At 52.1% G+C, this 17,975-nt stretch overlaps 1 protein-coding gene across 4 annotated transcripts in view; it reads left to right on the top strand.

The window, feature by feature from the left end:
- The window catches only part of PSD2 (pleckstrin and Sec7 domain containing 2), a 71,837-nt gene that overhangs the window by 35,313 nt on the left and 18,549 nt on the right, over nucleotides 1-17,975 (top strand). For 3 of the 4 annotated variants that reach the window (XM_053991362.1, XM_053991364.1, XM_053991361.1), the window contains exons 2-8: nucleotides 2,024-2,126; nucleotides 4,133-4,702; nucleotides 8,332-8,820; nucleotides 9,885-10,079; nucleotides 13,141-13,221; nucleotides 13,701-13,813; nucleotides 14,445-14,503. In XM_053991362.1, the coding sequence (XP_053847337.1) occupies nucleotides 4,197-4,702; nucleotides 8,332-8,820; nucleotides 9,885-10,079; nucleotides 13,141-13,221; nucleotides 13,701-13,813; nucleotides 14,445-14,503 (1,443 nt within the window). In that variant the 5' untranslated portion in view covers nucleotides 2,024-2,126; nucleotides 4,133-4,196. The remainder of the gene's footprint in view (nucleotides 1-2,023; nucleotides 2,127-4,132; nucleotides 4,703-8,331; nucleotides 8,821-9,884; nucleotides 10,080-13,140; nucleotides 13,222-13,700; nucleotides 13,814-14,444; nucleotides 14,504-17,975) is intronic. The other variant, XM_053991365.1, reaches the window with a different exon arrangement.

The following is a 17,975-nucleotide window of genomic DNA, read 5'->3' as shown; positions in this document are numbered from 1 at the left end:
CTACACCCTCAGCTGCAGACTTTGGGTGCACACAGCAGCCCCCAAGCAGGTGTGTGCAACGGAGCAGGGATCCAATGGGAGACACACAATTCTCAAGGGTCAGGAGGCTGCAAGAGGCTGGATTTCTCCTCCTGGCTGTCACACTGAAGCTGATGGTCTTCCCAGCTCAGCAATAGTCTGTGCACACATCCTGCCAGGGTTTCCCTGGTGCCTCTTCTCCAGCAGGAGCACAGGCCAAGGAGGAACATGACTAAGGCTTTAACTATTGATTCCTCAGCACTCCTTCCAGACCACAAACATTCCAGTGAGACTTCACAGAGGGTGAAACAGTAGTATAATGCTTAACAACTGTAGTAGTTTATATGTAATAAAAAATTGTGGGGTTTTTTTTCTTTTAATATAAATAATGTAAGTTACTTAAAGTTACTTAGAAGGATGGCTGGGACACCACACATATTAAGGTTTGCCAACATTTCTTACTCAGGCTCATCTCCTAACTGCTTTTAGTTTCCTGTTTTCTGGTTGCATACAGCTGTGCCAAGCTTGAACTATTGGACTGGAATTCAGCTTGGGTGGTTCCTACTGAAGTTTTTGGATGGATGGCAGGGAAGTGGAGAATTTCAGCTCAAAGCCTTTTGTCTGTTTTTTTAAAAATTTTACTCAAAGCCCCCACATTATTCATCTCATATTAAGAAAAAGGACAGCAAAATTTTTGCTGGAAAGATTCCTCCAAAGATTTGAGCAGTGGCTTGGTGTTGCATGTCTTACATGTCTGCGTTATACCTTCAGTTTGAGAAAGTAAAAATTTGGCCCATGTTAGGTTTTCAGCATTTTTTGAGATCACAGTGTGGTTATGCTCAGGAGAGTGTTGGCATTTTTGCAAGTAAATTCCTGGAAGATGCTGAGTTGGCTTGGCCCTGCTGTCAGTGCATGGGAACACCAAGGGCCTGGGTCTGATTTTCTCTCCTGGATTTGGTGGGAAAGAGATTTACAGCTTTTCCCTCTTAATTTGGGATGGAAATGAACAGGCTGAGGAGACTTGGCCCACATGTGTGAGCCTGAGGACTGTCCCAAGGGCTTGTTTTGCCCTCCCTTGAGAGGGCTCAGCTCCTGCAGGTGGGATTCTGGGCTACAGGAGGCTGATTGCTGGTGACCCAGGAAGTCTAGGCCAACCTTTTTCTTGTCAGGCTGGTGGAGAATGAAGCTGAAGGCCTGCAAGGGCAAGCCCAAGAGAGGGTATGAGCAGATGCCTCTGCAGGGACTCAACACAGATATCTGCTGCCAAGCTGCTCCATGGGGTCTTTCTAACAGATGTGCAGTGGCACATCTGGGCCCTGATCCACCCATCACCTCTAGCAGCACACAGGCAGTGCGGGCCTCTCTTTCTGTCTCCACCAGCTCTATGCAAGTCTGGCCCATGAGCTCAGGCTGCTGTCTGAAGGGGACACACCATCTGTGGTGACCTGTTCCCCCAGCCTGGGGTCACCTCAGGGGGACACATCACTGTCCATCCCTGTTGCAAAACAGTCTGCAAGAGAAATGTTGCTACATCAGTCACTTTGGTAGCTCGGATTTGCTTGCATGTAGCCCAAAGACCTTTACCATGGCTCTTGTTTGGTGGGGCTGAGGAGGGGCTGTTGGGGGGATCAGTCCAAAACTCAGGTATCTCGCTCTGTGGATCTGATGGGTGAAATTGCACATTCTCTGCACTCACATAGACAAATTTCTCCTCAAACCTGCAACCACAGAGTCCCTTTGCTCCACTTTAGCTGACTGGGGCGGGGGGGGGGGGTTGTAATGAAAGATATCAGAAGCCCTGTGTAAGGAATACTCTTGCACTGCCATGTCTGAAAACCCCAGAGAACCAGAGCATGCCGAGGAAAAAGCACTTGCAGTGCTCTGCCAAGGAGCCATAGGATGGGTCTGGGAAACAGCCTGATGAGGAGCAGCAGCAGGGTGGAGGAAACCAGCAGGGTTTGTCCTCTCTGGCCTGGGTCTCACTTTCTCTGATCCCTTGTTGCAGGCAGGGGCTGTGCAGGGATCGGGAGCGCCCGGCTGCGATAGGTGCGGCGATGCCGCGCGCGCTGTGACAGCGAGGGATGCACACGGATGCTCGTGGAGAAGAGGTAAAACTGCCAGCACTGCCTCCAGGAGGGACCTGCTCCATCTCAGGACTGTGGCACGTGCAGCCCTCAAGGAGTGCTTCACCCCAAAGCCAAGCCATGCAGGGCTCTGAACTCCCCAGCCCATCACACCTCCCAGCTGTGGGGAGCAGGACACGGAGAGCGGGCTGGATCTGAGATCCAGGATTGCCTGGGCTGTGGGATGGGAGCAAAGTCAGGCAGGACTTGGGGTTCCCCTTGGGATCTGGCCTGCTCAGGAGCAGCTCAGCATGTACCTATGTGGATCTGCCCTTACCCAGGCCACAGAGGGGTGTTTGGGTCCCAGTCCCTCCTCTCCCTTACTCCAGTGCAGAGGAAGGAGCAGCAGGGAGGGGCTGCTGACATCTCCACAGAGTGAGAGGTGCTCTGTAAGAGCAGAGGCAGCTGCAGTTCTGCACCCCCTGTTAACAAGAACTGACCTGGCCAAGCAATTAGGGATTTTACTGCTAATGAAAGCTTCAGCTCAGCAAGTGAGAGCACTAAGAGTGTGTGGCTGAACCAGGACACCCTCCTGGCTGCTCAAAGGTGATGGCTTACTGAGAGGGAACTTGAGGCAGGGAATTTGAGTTATCTGCTTCAGATGTGAATTAGGAACTGAGTTAGGGGGAAAACCCCAGAGTCCTGGCTGCCTGCTGGCACTGCTTAGCCAGGATTCCTGTGCAGGTGAATCACAGCCACATCACCAAATGGTTTGGGTTGGAAGGGACCGCAGAGATTATCCTCCCACCCCCTGCCATGGGCAGGGACACCTTCCACTGTTCCAGGTTGCTCCAAGCCCCATCCAGCCTGGTCTTGGACAATTCCAGGGATCCAGGGGCAGCCACAGCTTCTCTGGGCACCCTGTGCCAGGGCCTCACCACCCTCACAGGGAAGAATTTCTTCCTAATCTCTAATGCAGCCCTGCTCTCTGTCAGTGTGAAGCCATTTGTCCTTGTCCTGTCACTTCATGCCCTTATCAAAGTCCCTCTCCAGCTCTCTTGGAGTCCCTTTAGGTTCTGGAATGGGCTCTAAGGTCTCTCTGGAGTTTTCTCTTGTCCAGGCTAAACAGACCTATAAAGACAGATAGTATTTTAAAAATATCTATGGAGACACATAGTGCTTAAAACCAAAATCAGCTGCTACAATGGCTCAGCCTGGGTGCCATGCAGGATACTCCTGCTTCCAGAAGAGATCATTTCTGGTGGCACTTGACTGCAGCTGTGGGAAGGTTATGATGGAGTAAAGCTTGCACAGCACTGTGGGGCTCAGGATCAGTGCTCACAGCTCAGTGGTGCTTCTAAGACCTTGCAGACTTCGCCTCAATGGGTCTATTTGCCTATAAAGCACATTTTTGTCAAAAAACTACTTCTATCAGTGCAAAATAGTGTCCTTCACTTGCCCTGTAGAGAGAGCATCCCAGGGAATATTCAATCAGGACACTTTTGCCAGAGTTTTAGCTGGCAGCTTGTGACACCCTTCAGCAGTACTTTGTGTTGGGAAAAGAGAAGTGGTGCTCTGGCAGGCAAGATGCTCTGCAGAAATGCTATCTCAGCAGGGAGAATCACACAGGTTGGCACAGCACAGCTGCTTAAAACGGTTAGAAAAGAATAAATCACGCTTATTGCCTGTTTCACCTATTTCTCCTCTTTCTGGAGGGCTGGGAACACCATCCCAGCAGCGAGTCTGGAAATGCAGCCCCAGCCCTGGGCACTATCGGCCTGCGTGGGACACGTCCCCTGTTCGGGGGCCCTCTGGGGTTATGGGAGCAGCAGGAAAGGAGGGTGCTGGGCCCCAGTGGCTCAGCACCACAACAGCAGCTTTTCCTCTCCCATCTCACTGCCCTGAGTAAGGAGCACTGGGCCTTCAAAAGCACCAAACACCAGAATAGTCCTTCCCTGCTTTTACACTGAGGATGTGAGGTGGGGTGGGGGCTTCAGCCTGCCTTTCCATCCCTTCCCGATGCCCACGATGTGCTTTCTTTTCCCTTGTAGGTAGTGTTGAGGCTGAGCTGAGCGCGGGGAGGGATCCCGTGAGCGCTGGGACAACGAGCGGAACATGAGCGAGACCAGCCCCTTGCCATGGTGTGCCGCAGAGGAGTGCGAGCCGCATTCCCCGGGCTCGCAGCCGTCCCCGCCGGCCGGCAGCGATGGGGACGAGCAGCCGAGCCAGCCTGCGGAGCCTGCCAGCGGGAGAGCCAGCCCCCGGCACGATGCTCAGCCCTCCCGAGCGGAGGGGGAGCGCGGGGAGCAGCGGGACGAACATCTGGAAGCGGTGACAGAGCCAGGCGAGAGGCTCAGCGAGCAGGGACAAGGGACGGGCGCTGCCAGCGAGAGCGGCCGTGCGGACGGGGCAGTGCTGGCCAACGGGGTGGACGCTGCGCCGGCCGCGGGGCGGGAGCGGCCGCAGGACGGGGACACACCCGGCCGGAGCAGCCCCGAGCTGGGGGACAGGGGCTCCCCCGGCCCGGAGAGAGCGAGCGGGGCCCTCAGCAAGGAGCGGTGGCACAGCGTCCTGGGATCCTCAGAAGCTCTGAGTGCTGACGAGGCGGAGGAGCAGTTCGGGTGAGTGCGGAGCCGCCGTAAGGTCGGCTCAGTCCTGGTTTGTGTGTGTTGTTTTCGAGGCTCCTTGGTTCGAGTTACTCTGCTCCGTGTGTAACTCATCAGTTTAAGGAGCTGCAGCTGCTCTCATGGCTGACTGCGGCTTTCCACTCCTGTTTCTCTTCGGGCTTCTCGCACATTTTTTCCCTGTGTGTAATTTTTTACTCTTTTTTCTCTCTGGACTTCTCACACAGTTTTTTTCCTGTTACAAATGCAGAAAGCTGTGGTTAGAGCCAGTGTCTGCTCACAAAGCCACTAAAGTGAAGGGGAAGCTTTTGGGATCTCGAGAGGAGCTGGTTGTGCTCACTTTGGGGGTGTCCCACTTGCAAGCTGGACATTCAACTGTAGCACTTATGGCAGAGTTACCTGGGGTAACTTAGGGCAAGTACAACAGCCTGGGCATGCTGGAGAGCCAGGCTTGTCTGGCAGGCTGGTGTCCCCTGGAAGTCCCTGGCAGCATGGCTAGCTCTGGCAGTCTCTGGGCTAGCAGGTGGCAGCTGTGTATCTGAAAGTGGGCACAGCCCTGAGCTCTGCTCTCCACTGCACCTGTGGCAGGTGTTACCAGCACCTGGGTGACAGGAACAGCAGTGTGAGACAAAAGGTACAAGTGTCATCCAATTCTCAAGTGCCTATGACAAACCTGAACATGTGCAATGTTCCTCAGTCCCTGAGTCCTCTCTTCTGACAGCTTGGCTCACAGGAGAACTCTCCAGACTGGGGGACACTCGCACTGGTGTGCTGTCTACAGCTGGTTTTATGCCTCTGCAGGTTTCTAGACCTCCATGGGATTGTGCAGGCTGGGGGCTTAGGGGGAATGACAGGTCACTGGGATGAGGAGAGGTCCTTCCTGTGCCACTCCTGCAGGAGGGATATGGATGCTTCCCTTTGCCACCAGAAATCAGCCAGGGCTCTGTGTTGTAGCCACCCGAGGTTGATGCCTGCTGTGAATTTTACAGCCCTGCCTGTGCACCTACCCCAGGGTGCAAGCAGGAGGGGCCAAAGGAGAGCAGTAGGGGTTGTCCCAGAGGAGCGTGGCCTTCTGAAGAGGAGCTGTGCAGGGACAGGGTGGCCAAGGTGGCCTGGGGATCACCTCCTAGCTCTAGCCCCGTGCAGGCTCCGTGCTGAGCTGCGCGTTCTGAGCGCTGTCTGGAGCGTGGGCAGCAGAGCTGGGGAGCCACGCAGGGCGTGGGCTGACAGCAGGCATCCCTCCTGCTTTGTTTCTCTGCTGTTGAACAGGCTTCTCTATAAAAGGCTGGTGGTTTGTTTCACTCAAGAGCCCCAGCCAGAAGCAGCAGCACTGCTTCAAAAAGCACAGCTGAAGGTGTTGCAGAGGAAGTGTCCAGGGCAGGCTGCTGCTGCCTGGAGAGCTCAGGGAGCCTGTCCCCAGGCAGGTCCCAGGAGCCCCGTGAGCTATGCAGTCAGGTCTTGGATAGCTGCAAGTCTCTCAGGTTTCAGGGGAATCATATTTGCTTGGTAGGTGGCTCCCTGGCAAAGGCTGCGAGTTCAAGAGGAAACCAAGGGTGGTCAGAGAATGCTGCTGCAATCACTGGAAGTGCAATTATTTTAAGGTACCAGGGCATGAATTGGTAGAAGTGGCAGGCTGAGGATTTGGAGATGATGCAGCCTGACTGGGGTCTGCATGCAGAGTCCATGATCTCGTGCTCTAAACATATTCACTTGGATAGCAAATGAGTCTTCTGGGAGGCTGAATGCACAAAGGGCAAGTCACATGCTATATTCAAAGCAGAGGGCAGCTGGAAAACTTCTGGGATGCAGCTGAAATCTGGGAAACCACTTAGGGCCTGCAGATCGGGTTAGCTGACTGCATTGGAGCTCATCAGTGCTTTGGCCACCTATCTTTAGGGTAAATGGCAGGAGCATGTGGCTGAGCCAAGCACAGCGTGGAGCTGCTCTGCCCTGACCACACGGACTGTCCACTCTCCTGGCTCAGTGTGGGTCAGGAAGAACTGACAGACAGAGCAAGGCACCAGGAAGTTGCTGTCATCCTGCATCACCTCTGAGTTTCCCCGTTTTTTTCGTTACTCCCCTTTGGGGAAATGCTGTAATGACCCATTCTGTCTATAGGAGAACCTGGTCCAATGTTTTACTAATGACCAGTCAACTATTTGTTCCTGGAGAGAAATAATTTGTCATCATCTGCATGTTGCTGCTTGTATGATGCATTTTATCCCTGAATTCTAAAGTACTTTACAAGAAGGTGTTGAGTCTTGTTCTTCCCACTGGAATGGAGAATTAAAGGGGGAAGTCATCCAAGGTCAAAACTCCATGGTAGAGCTGGAGAAGACCCCGTGATTTTCCTCCTGAAGGTAGGTCAGTTCCTGCATCTATGCAGGAAATGGTTGGTTAAAAAAAAATCAGGGAAATAGAGCCAAAGATTGAGTGTTTGTTTTGCAGTTTGCATTACCTGAATCCCTTTTCCCCCCTTTCTGGTTTATCCCATTTATCCTATTGTTTGTCAAAGCCCCATTTTCATTTCATTGTGGCTGTGTTGTCTAGAGGTCTTTCACCTTCTCAGAAACCCCCAACACTGGTCTGCTGATCTCAGGGAGGTCACAGCTCTGAAGTCCAACTGCAAGATCCACCAGGGAATGATGCTCTCTACTTTCAGCCCCATGAACTCATGGAAAAAACCCAAAATTTTTAACAGAGAAATCCCCACCTTTTGCTTGCATACACACTCAGCACCTGCAGTTTTGGGACTGCGGTTTTTGCCCACACATTTCCTCCCATGGCAGCATATAGCTGTCAAAAAATTCACATTCCATCAAATAAAGTTTCAGAAAAACTTTGCAGAAAGACTGCAGTGCAGAGGCAAGAAAGTTCTGGTTTCCATCATGTCCTTCTCTGGCAGGATCTGCACTCCATCAGCACAGCAAACTTGTGATGGCAAATTGAACATGAATCAGCAGTGCCCTGCAAGCTGGGAGGGACAACCATGTCCTGGGGGGCATCAGGCCCAGCATTGCCAGCTGGGCTGGGAAGGGCATTGTCCCACTCTGCTCTGGGCTGGGGTGGCCTCACCTCGAGCCCTGGGGCAGTTCTGGGTACCACAAGATGAGAAAGAGCTAAAGCTGTTAGGAAGTGTCCTAAAGAGGGACATGGGGGTAGTGTAGGGCCATCAGGGGACGAGTATAGGGCTGGAATACACGAGGTCTGTGGTGTGAGCAGTTAATAGAAATGATTCTATACAGTGTATTGAAAGATCAGGGTGTCTTCCTTGGGATTTTGGGAATGTGGGACCTGCTAGGTGATAACCAGGAGGTTATTCTGGCATTGGATCCAGTAGCAGGTGTCATATGCAAAAGTCTCCAGTTCAGAGGTCTGGCTTTTTTTTCTGGAACATGACCAAATTAAGGGCTGGCTGGGCCTTTGGGGTTGCTCATCACAAAATGTTTTTTTCAGCTCTGGAATCTTGTGACAAAATTGGGAATCAGGCAGGTTATACCATAGAAAGATCCCAAGGGCCATTATCACAGCAGCCATTCCTGCCTCTTCTCTTGCCTCCCAGCTCCAAATGGAACAGGGCAAGAATTGCCTTGACAGTATTTTCTACATTTCTCCTTTTGGTCCAGGTTTGCTTCTGGAGATGTCAAGCTGAGCTGCAGTGATGATGACAGGGAGCATTTCCAATTCAAAGACATCAGGGATGGCTTCAGCTCAACCTTCGAGAAGATTGTTGAGTCTGACCTTATGAAGGGGACCTACTACAGCAGCCTGGACTCTTTGGACGTGCTCTCCCTCACAGACGAGACAGACAGCTGTGTCAGTTTTGAGGCCCCCCTCACCCCACTGATCCAGCAAAGGGCCAAGGAGAGCCCCGAGCTCCTGGAGCAGAAACTGGCAGCCCAGCAGAGAGAAGCCCTTCACCACATGGCTGCTGATAAGCAAGAGCAGGCGGCAGCCAAGCCAGCGGAGGGGGATTTTGGGAGCCCTCTCAGACACTCAATTACCAGCAGCAGGTCAGAGAATGTGCTCAGCCGGCTGTCCTTGAAGAGTATCCCAAATGGGTTCCACGTGGAAGGCTCAGAGGAAGATGCCACCAAGATCATTAACTCCATCAGGTAAGGCAGGGAGTTTCTTGGACAGTGGCTGCTTTTCTTATGGGATCCCAGTCGAGGAGCAAGGCTCAGTGGGCATGATTGAGTTGGAACTGCTCTTTCACCCCTTGTGCTTCCTCTCATGTGCTGTTGTGGCAGAAACACCAAACACCAGCAGGAAAACTTTCACCTGCACAGCCCTTGGCAGGTTGGGGATGGTCAGGTGCCCTCCCAAATGCCTCTGAAGTGCAGGGAAACCTCAAGGTTTCTCTTAGGACAGGGTGCCCCTGCAGAAGCCTCCCCAAAGGTTCTTCTGCAGGCAACGAGGAGATCAGCAGAGACTTCACCCTCTGGACCAGCTCAGACCCAAAGCATCACCCCTGGGAGGCAGCAGCTCATCCATAGGGCACTTCCCTGCATGAGGAAGCCAGGTGATGAGCAACCAGGTCAGGGGAGAGCTGGAGCGAGGTCGTATGTCCAGCTATCAGGCCAGCAGTGAGTCACACTGCTCGAAAATGCATGAACTGGTGCTGTAAGTGGCTTGGGCAGGCAGATAAAGGGCTGTATGCCCACCTACACGGTGCCAGCAGGGCTGCTCAGAGCATTGTCTGTGGGCACAGCAGGCAACTCCAGGGGAAGAACTCACCAGTAAAAGCTGGTCTGGTGCCAGTGCCATTGACATGATTTGTACAAGTGCAGCTTCTCATCCTCAGCAAATAACCTGAACTGAAAAGCATAGCATCTGCCCCTAAGATTTCCATGACGTCCGTGGCTTGGGAAGAGCTGGGGATCCCCAGTGGGGAGAGAGGAAGCTAAAAGGTGTTGAGGCTGCTTACTTTGATACATCCTCATTTCTCAAGGGGAAGCTGCCCTCTCTCTGACCTTTTCTACCACTTTGGAATTACACTGCACTATTTCATTTGAGCTGAAATGAAGGAGGGCTTGTCCAATGTCCAGCTCACAGCCATATTGCTGGTTTTTCATGTTTTTTTTTTTTGTGAGAGCAAGAAGAAATCAAAACCTGGCATTTTCTGTGGGTTTCATGGAGTCACGCTGCGGCTCCTTGAACGTTTCTTGTCTCTGCACAGCGACGCCAGCCTGAAGGACACCCTGTCAGACTCGGACTCGGACATGGGCAGCACGGAGCAGCTGGACCAGGGCAGCACGGACACGCTGGCCAACGGCTGCAGGGCGGACAGCGAGGCTGCCAAGAGGTTGGCCAAGCGCCTCTACAACCTCGAGGGCTTCAAGCGCTGCGACGTGGCCCGACAGCTCGGGAAGAAGTACGTGGGATCAGCCCTGTGAGGGGGGGACAGAGACACGGGGCTGGGAGGGCAGGAAAAGGCAGGAAGGGCTGAGCCTGAGTGCTGGATGGAGCTGGGGCTGCTGGAGATCTTTCCAGTTGAAGCTGGAAGCCCAATGTCCTTAAAATACGAATGCTACAAGCTGCCTGTAGTATTGGGCAGTAAATGTCACAAGCTGCTGCCCACCAGAACCAAGAGCTTCCTGCCTTTGGGAAGAGCCCAGCAAGACTACAGCAGTGCCCAGGCTGAAGGGTTTGGGTGCCAGACCTGCCTCTGCACTGGGCTCCCTGCCACTCCCCAGGTTTTTCATGTCTGCACCCCAAAATGTCCTTGCTGCAGAGCCTCCCAACCCAGTCTGTAGGAGGGTAGGAAGGGTTGGCTGGAGAGCCAGGGACACACAGGGAGGTCCAGGCTCTTCAGCTGGTAGATTTGCCTGGGTAAGGCAGAAGGGAAATCAAAAAATATTCAAAAGTGGGAGAGTTACAGAGATTTCTAAGAGACAGAGTAACAGTAACAAGTGTAGCAGTAACAGATTATTTTAGGATGCCAGTGGGTGTGAAGGCACCAATCCCCATCATCCTTTGCCTGGATCAGATATAACCTGTGTTGCTGGGATTTTTTTTTTTTCCCCTTGGATTGTCTCCCCCCTGCCCAGATCAGCAGAACACACCTGTCCCTCAGCACATACCCAGCCACACTTTCAATACCCAGGCTTGGCTGTGACTCCCAGCTTAGTGCTGGGACAGAAGGAGCCCAGGAATTGTCTCCTAGAGAGGCTCTTTGCATCACCTGGCAACATTCCTCATTCTCCTCCCTTGCTGAGGTTCTTGTAGCAGGTGCATTGCTGGTTGCTCTTGCCTCGGGTGTGTAACATCCTTCTCCTTTCTTTCAAATCTGCCATGACAGCTCACTGAGGGATGAACTTTCAACCACTGGGTTTCCGAGTCTGTCCCTTTGCTATTTCCTGCAGTCCTCCCTCACACCTGCAACCCTCACGCCTCGGGAGGCTGTTTGGTGACCCACATCTGGGAATTCACACTGCCTTTGGAACAAAAGTTTTGTTTTGATCAGCTGGGTTTTGACATCTGAACCATTTCCTGACATGAGACCTAAACAGAGCTGCAGACTCTTGGATCACGCAGGTGGATTGGCAGAGCAGGAAAGGAAATAGGGTGCAGATAGGTATTTATAGGTATTAATATAGGTATTAAGTCAGTCTTGCTCACTTAAGACAATGTAAGACCAACCTATAGTGCTGGGAACAGACTAAGTTTAAGTGATGCTTTCAGACCAGCTCTATGTAGGAGGGCTGTACAAAAAGTGAAATCTCATTTTATCGCTTCTTTTTTCTTTGTGATAATTGGCAATTTTCTAAAAAAAAAAAAAAAAAAAGAAAGTAAACCAAAGCCAAAACTATTCATCATTGTCAAGCAGGCAGAAAAGGCTTGATAAACAAAGAAATGCAGGTTGGATATCTCCCCACAGTTTGTTCCCATCTGCCTCAGTTCTGAAATTAACCTAAAACCCTGAAATTACCATTGGCAGGTGTTTGGGTAACTGAACTCTCCATGGAAGACTCTTGTTCCAGCATTGGTCTGTGGCCCTCTCAGCTCCACCAGTGCCCACAGTCACATCCTGTGCTGGGTGCAGGTTGAACTGTCCCAGGCTGTGAAGGTGGCAGTGCCAGGCACTTCCTTGTGGGGTTTCCCAGAATTGTGCTCACCAAATCCCTGTGGCAGCAGCCCAGGACAGCTCCAGCACTGCAGTGCCCAGGGATGTGGGGTCTGTCAGGGTCCCAGCTACGGGCAGCATGAGGGCACAAGGCCTGTTTGAGCCCCCAGAGATGAGCTTTTACTCACACAAGTTCTTACAGAACTGAAGTGACCCAGGTGATGCAAAAAGGAGCCCTGCTCTGCAGGGCAGTGGGATTCAGGCTGTGACACATCACAGATCTTTCCATGTCCAGACACATGGGCATGGACTGGGAGAAAAGGCCAGGGCCCCTGGGTCCCCCTGGGGTGGCTTGTGACCCAGCAGGTCAGTCAGAACTCTTGGTGCCTGGACCCTCCCAAAGCAGGCACAGGGACAGAGCATCAAACTGGGGTGTAAGGTGAGAGGAGGTCTGTAGAGGCTGAAAGGGCAGCAGCCAGAGGATGCCAAGCATGTCCCCACAGGAAATGCCTTGCAGGGCCACCAGCCAGAGCATGGCAGGAATGTCCCCATGGGAAATGCCCTGCTCTCCTTGTAGGAATGTCTCTGTCGTCATGGTGGAAGTGTCACCCATTCCTGCAGGAGGGGCTGGCACTGGCACAGAGACAGAGGAGGATAATTCCTGAGTGAGGAAACCAGAACAAACACAAAAGTCCATCTTAGGGTGGGACAGGGTCTTGCCCTGGCCCCTGTTGTTATCCCAAGGCCTGGGGCATGGTAACTGGCTCTGGGGCTCAGGGAGAAGAGTCCCATCTGTGTCACTGGGTCCCTGGAAATGTAGGAATTTGTTATTTGCAGGGGTCTGTCTGCCTCCTGATGTCTTGTGACACTGTCCAGTTCCCTTGGCAGAGCCAGCAGCCCCTGCCTGGAGCTCATGGAGCTCTCCTGCTCCGGTCTCCAGCAGCACCCATCTGCCACAGGAGCGAGGGGCTCTGCTGAGAGCGGGGATGGGAGCCTCTGTGGGTGAGAGCAGGGACATTGCAGTGGGAGAGGGGACACACCCAGCACTGGGAGAGAACCTGGTGCTGGAGGAGCACAGGATATCCCTATGGCTCCTCCTGGCTGCTTTGGGAGAAGGCTCTGCCTGGCCAGCAGCCCAGCACAGGGGTGCAGAGGGGTCTCTCATTCTCGGCTGTCTGGGGCTGGCTGTGGGCGCATCAGGGAGGTCTTCCAGCAGCACTCCAGGCCAGGAGCAATTCTCCCTGTGTCTGAGATCATGTCTGCAGTGTCTTGCTGGGATTGGGCTGGCCCAGAGACAGCATTCTGCTGTTCCTCCTGTGGACAATGTCTTCCCTGACAATGGGCCTGACCACTCCCTCTTTAATTACAGTAACGAATTTAGCAAGTTGGTAGCAGAGGAGTATCTCAGCTTCTTTGACTTCACTGGCCTGACCCTTGACAAAGCACTCAGGTGAGCTCTGGGATGGAGAGAGTGGTGGGATTTTGGGGTTTCCTCCAGGCTTCCCAGCACTGTGTGAGCCATCCATGTGAGAGGAGCAGGGGCTGGGGGGAGATCCAGGTTATCACTCAATCTTTGGTGTCACATTTGGTGCAAGGTGCTGCCTCCAAAAGTGAGCTTCAACAGGAGGGCCCACAGCCTGCTTCCCCAGGGTGGAGAGCAGCTCTCCCAGGAATCCCATCCCATACAGAATCAGAGCAAGTGGGAGTAATTTTTTTCCTTGGGATGGGCAACCCATCCTGGTGCCATGACACCCGAGGTGGATCAGATCCCAGCTGGCAGCACATTCCCCTGCACAGCTCCACGGATCCCTTTGCACCCCCTCTGCAGGCTGTGGGGCTGGGGGGAGGATAAATGACCCCTTTCCATCTCACACCTGAGGCAGGACACTGCCCAGCAGGACATCTCCAAGCCTCCCTTTCTCTGTGCAGGACGTTCTTGAAAGCGTTCCCGCTGATGGGAGAGACGCAGGAGCGGGAGCGGGTGCTGATCCATTTCTCCCGGCGCTACTGCCAGTGCAACCCCGAGGAGAGCACCTCTGAAGGTACTGCTTCCTCTCCTCTGCCTCCTGGCCACGCCACAGGGCACCTGGGCACAGAGCTCAGTGCAAAACCAACCACCCACAGCCAGGCAGACACAGCCACAGCTTCTCCCATCCCCAGGGATGCTGCCCTGGTCACTGTCCCTGCCCTGGGAGGGGCTGGGGATGCTGGGTGCTGACAGACCCCCCCAAAAAGAGCCAGACCATCTCAGCTCACAGCACTGAGATGCACATTCTGGCACATGGACTGGTCCTTGAAGGACCAGAGAGGGCTAGAGAGCACCAGGGAGGAGGCAGGGACTGCAATATTACTTTCACAAGCAGCTGCTTTGGGTTTAGAAGTGGGAAGTTTGGTCTTTGAAAGGAAAATTGATTTGAAGCCAATTTTATGGTGGTTGTTTCAGGAAAAGGTGAAGCCTGAGGGAAAAGAGGATGTCTTTGGGGCTTTTTGTGTTGTTTGTTTTGGTTTTTTTGTTAAACCCTACCCAGCTGAAGGCAGCAGATATTCTTTAAGGTTCCCAGATGCAGCGACTGGCCTTGGTTTAGCAGTGGCTGGGCTGCCAAGACAGCAACACCAGAACTGCATGAGAAGGGGAGTAACCAGCCACAGCTGTGTGCCTGTTGTGTGTTTCAGATGGGATTCACACACTCACCTGTGCCCTGATGCTGCTGAACACAGACCTCCATGGCCATGTAAGTAGCCCCTGGAGGAGCATCCCTCCTTGATTCCTTCCCACTGAGCTCCCTGGTGCTCAGTGTGTTGCTGGACAACTGAGATGGGTTGGCAGAGAGTTCTCTGACCTGCTGCAGGTGGAGTTTTGGGTAGCTGGGGACAGTCCACACCTGAGTGTCACTGCACACTCACACCAAAGGCGCGTGTCCTGCTGACATCAGTGATCCTGCCCCGGGCCAGGCAGTGCTGCTTCCTCTCCTGCTGCCCAGCTCAGCCCTGTCCCAGGAGCTCTCAGTGAGTCCCTGTGGGCTGCTCCTTCTTGTGGTGCAGACACCTCTCCCCAAAAACTGCTGCAACTGGGTTTACACAGGTCTAGATTTGATCTTTCCTTCCCGAAACATGAAGTGAGTTCCAGCTGTTCCTTTTCCCCAGGATGTAACAGGCAGACACTGGAGAGTTTCATAGGAAAAAAAAGAGCAGAATGAGCAGAGCTCAGTGCTCAAAAAAGTGGTTGGAAAATGACAGAAGCTGTGAGAAGATCTCTCAGCACCTTCTAGAGGCTCCCAGTGACCTGTCTCTGCATACAGTGGGGTAGTGGTGGGATCAGTCTCACAGAGCATTCATCCTCCGGCCAGAATGGTTGGAGCCAAGGAATTATTTCCATCAAATCATTTCCTGCAGCAGCAAAAGCAGCATTGTGGCAAAAGGCAAACTATGTGACTGCAATCCAAAATAATCTTATTTTGTCTAGTTTTTTTAAGTAAAAAAAAAAAAATCAAAAATATGCCTCTGGGAAGATAGGCATAATTAAAGAGACAAAAAAAAAACCCCAAACCTCAAAAACTCAAAATTCTTCATTGACAAGCTGGCTCAGAGGCCTGGTAAGAAGAAATGTTCTCATGATATCTAGGCACAGAAAAAATAGCTTTCTTTTGACCAGGTATGCAAATGCCTGAGCTTTTCTTTGAAAAATCTTCTCTTTATTTTTCTGCATGTTTAACATTAATTTCTTCTTCTCCTTTTCCTCCTTTTTTTTTTTTTTTAATTTTTAAAAAAATTTCCTTCTGCTCCTGGAACCTCTCTTTCTGCTCTTTAACCCTTTACCAGGTGGTAAGTGCAGTCCTTCTAGTGTTTTGCTTTAAAGCACTGGCATTTGACTTGTTTTGATTGTGTTAAAAAACAGTAAGGAATTTTGTTTGTCTGGAATCTTAAGTGATTGTGCAGTGTTCTTCCCTACTTAGCAAGCCATTAGCAGCTGATATCATCACATGAAATGCTCCAGGTGTAAAGAAACCCCCATAAAGTGTGATGTACCTGGGAATGTGTGACTTGATCTCCCACCCCGCCTTGTTAGAGATGCTGCCATGATATTCCATGTCACTTCCGATTTTATTTTCTTTTTTAATGTTGTGCGTGTGTTGCAGTGTTTTACTGTGCGTTGCTGGAGTGGGAAATGCCCTTGGTGAGGAGAGGGGGGTGGATGTGTGTCTGTAAAGGGGCAGCTCCTCGCAGCAGTGTCCTGGCATGGTCTAGTTCACCATTCCAGCAAAGACCTGACACAGAGCTTTAGAGCAGGAGATTTGCACCTGGCCTTAGCACTGTTGATTTGCTACTCAGGTGCACTCAGACCCCGTTTTCAAACCACCCAGAAAACTTCCAAATGATACATTCCCTATTCATGGAAGCACCTGGAGTTAGTGTTAAAAGCCAGCAGTCGCCAACAACGTTCCAAGTACAACAAGCATTCCAAGAGTGATGCCTTGGAGTGGCTACCTAGAACAGAGGCTAGACAAACTTAAGAGAATAAAAGCAGCTATTTATTGAAGGCCTTCAATAGGTACACCTTGGGCAGTCAAAAGCCTCCGATGGACAATGGTCAGAGTTTTTCAGACAATTTAAGTTTGGTTCATTTACATCTCTGGGGTTAATCCTCTAATTACAGCTTCAGTAATGAAGTCATTTACTCCAAGTTATCCCCCCCAATTCACTGTTATTTACATCTCTCGGGGCCTGAGACAATCAGGTGTCCTTGAGTTCCAGGCCTAGAGAGGAACTGTTTTATCACAATAAAATGGGAGAACAGCAGCTGACAGGCCATGGAGTTTTAGAGCTGTACACTAAAGCAGTGCAGGATCTGAAAATAGAAAAGCTAAATCCTAAGGCATCAAGACTATACATGTAGGATAATCCAAGTTGTTGCAAATTTCTGCCTTGCTCTGCTGGTGCTGTTTGAGCTCCAGGAGATCTTATGGCAAAGAAAGCACTGCCCTGCTCCATCTGTGCCCCAGCAAGACAAAGCTTAGGGATGTGTCCTTTCCCACTGTCACTGTTGGCCCTCCTGGCCATGGAGGACGGTGACAGATCAACACCAGTGCATCACCAGCACTCATGGGTGCATTTTGGTCCTTTAGGAAATGCCACCTTCTGGAGTAATAATGGGATTTGTTCAAAAAGCAGAGCACCAAACAAAGCCTGAGATGGGATCCTGGGCAGGTCCTAACTCCATTTGTCCATCGCTATTAACCTTACAAACCCTGTGGTGGTGTCCTTAAGCTGAGCTCAGGGCTCAGTGTCAGCAGCAGAGCTGTTTTTGCAGCACTGGGAGGGCTGGGGAGCTCTGAGGTGCCAGCAGCCCCTGGCATCACCTGCACAGTGACACCAGGCTGCCCACAGCAGGTTTGTGTGGCCCAGGGCTCACTGGTACCCAGAATTTGTAGGTTGGTTCCTAGCAGGGCGTGATTTTGTTCCTGCAGCCTAGAACACATCCAGGACCAAATCAGTTACTCAGCAATTAGCTGCTTTTCCACAGTGTGGCTGCTGTCCCAGGTGAGCTCAGAGGTCTCTTGCACCAGAGACAGATCACACAACAAAAAGGAAAGCATCCCATGGGATGAACATGAGCCTCAGACACACACATGAGGAACCCCAAACAGGGCCTGTGAGCCTGGTGATTTGTGTTATCTCACTGCATCTACTCACTTCCAAAAATGCCTTGGCCTCTGCATCCAGTGCTAAATCACTCTTTGGGCACTGGGGCCAGTGCTGTGCATTCTGCTTCCCTGCCTCGGGGCAGGGCTGGGAATAGGAACCTTCTCCCTGCAAAGCAATTCCGTGCCTCAAAGTCTCAGGCAGCACCTGCCCCACCTCCCAGCTCCCTTCCTTCTGGAGGCTCCTCGCCCTCCTCCCTTTCTCCACCCACGCTCTGTTGTGCTCCTGGAATTTTCCTTTATCTTTTGTGTCCAAAATTCCCTGCTGGCCAGCAAGCACACAAATCTCCCCTCTCTGCTGAAATCCCTGCATGTCCGCTCATTTCCTGAGCCCTTCTGCAACCTGTGTAGCCACTGAACCCTGGCTGGCAGCTCTGGCTAATGGAGCTCCCCGGGAGAAAGCCACAGGGGCTGAGCTGTGTTGTGCCACACCACGTCCCCAGGCACTGCAGATTTGTAACAGTGCTTTACTCCTCTTTTTCTTGATCTCTCAAGGGAGCCAGCT

Source organism: Vidua macroura, chromosome 15, assembly GCF_024509145.1.
Source record: "Vidua macroura isolate BioBank_ID:100142 chromosome 15, ASM2450914v1, whole genome shotgun sequence".
Taxonomy (NCBI): Eukaryota; Metazoa; Chordata; class Aves; order Passeriformes; family Viduidae; genus Vidua; species Vidua macroura.
The sequence above is the reverse complement of the archived record's forward strand: the minus strand, read 5'-3'. Positions and strand labels throughout refer to the sequence as shown.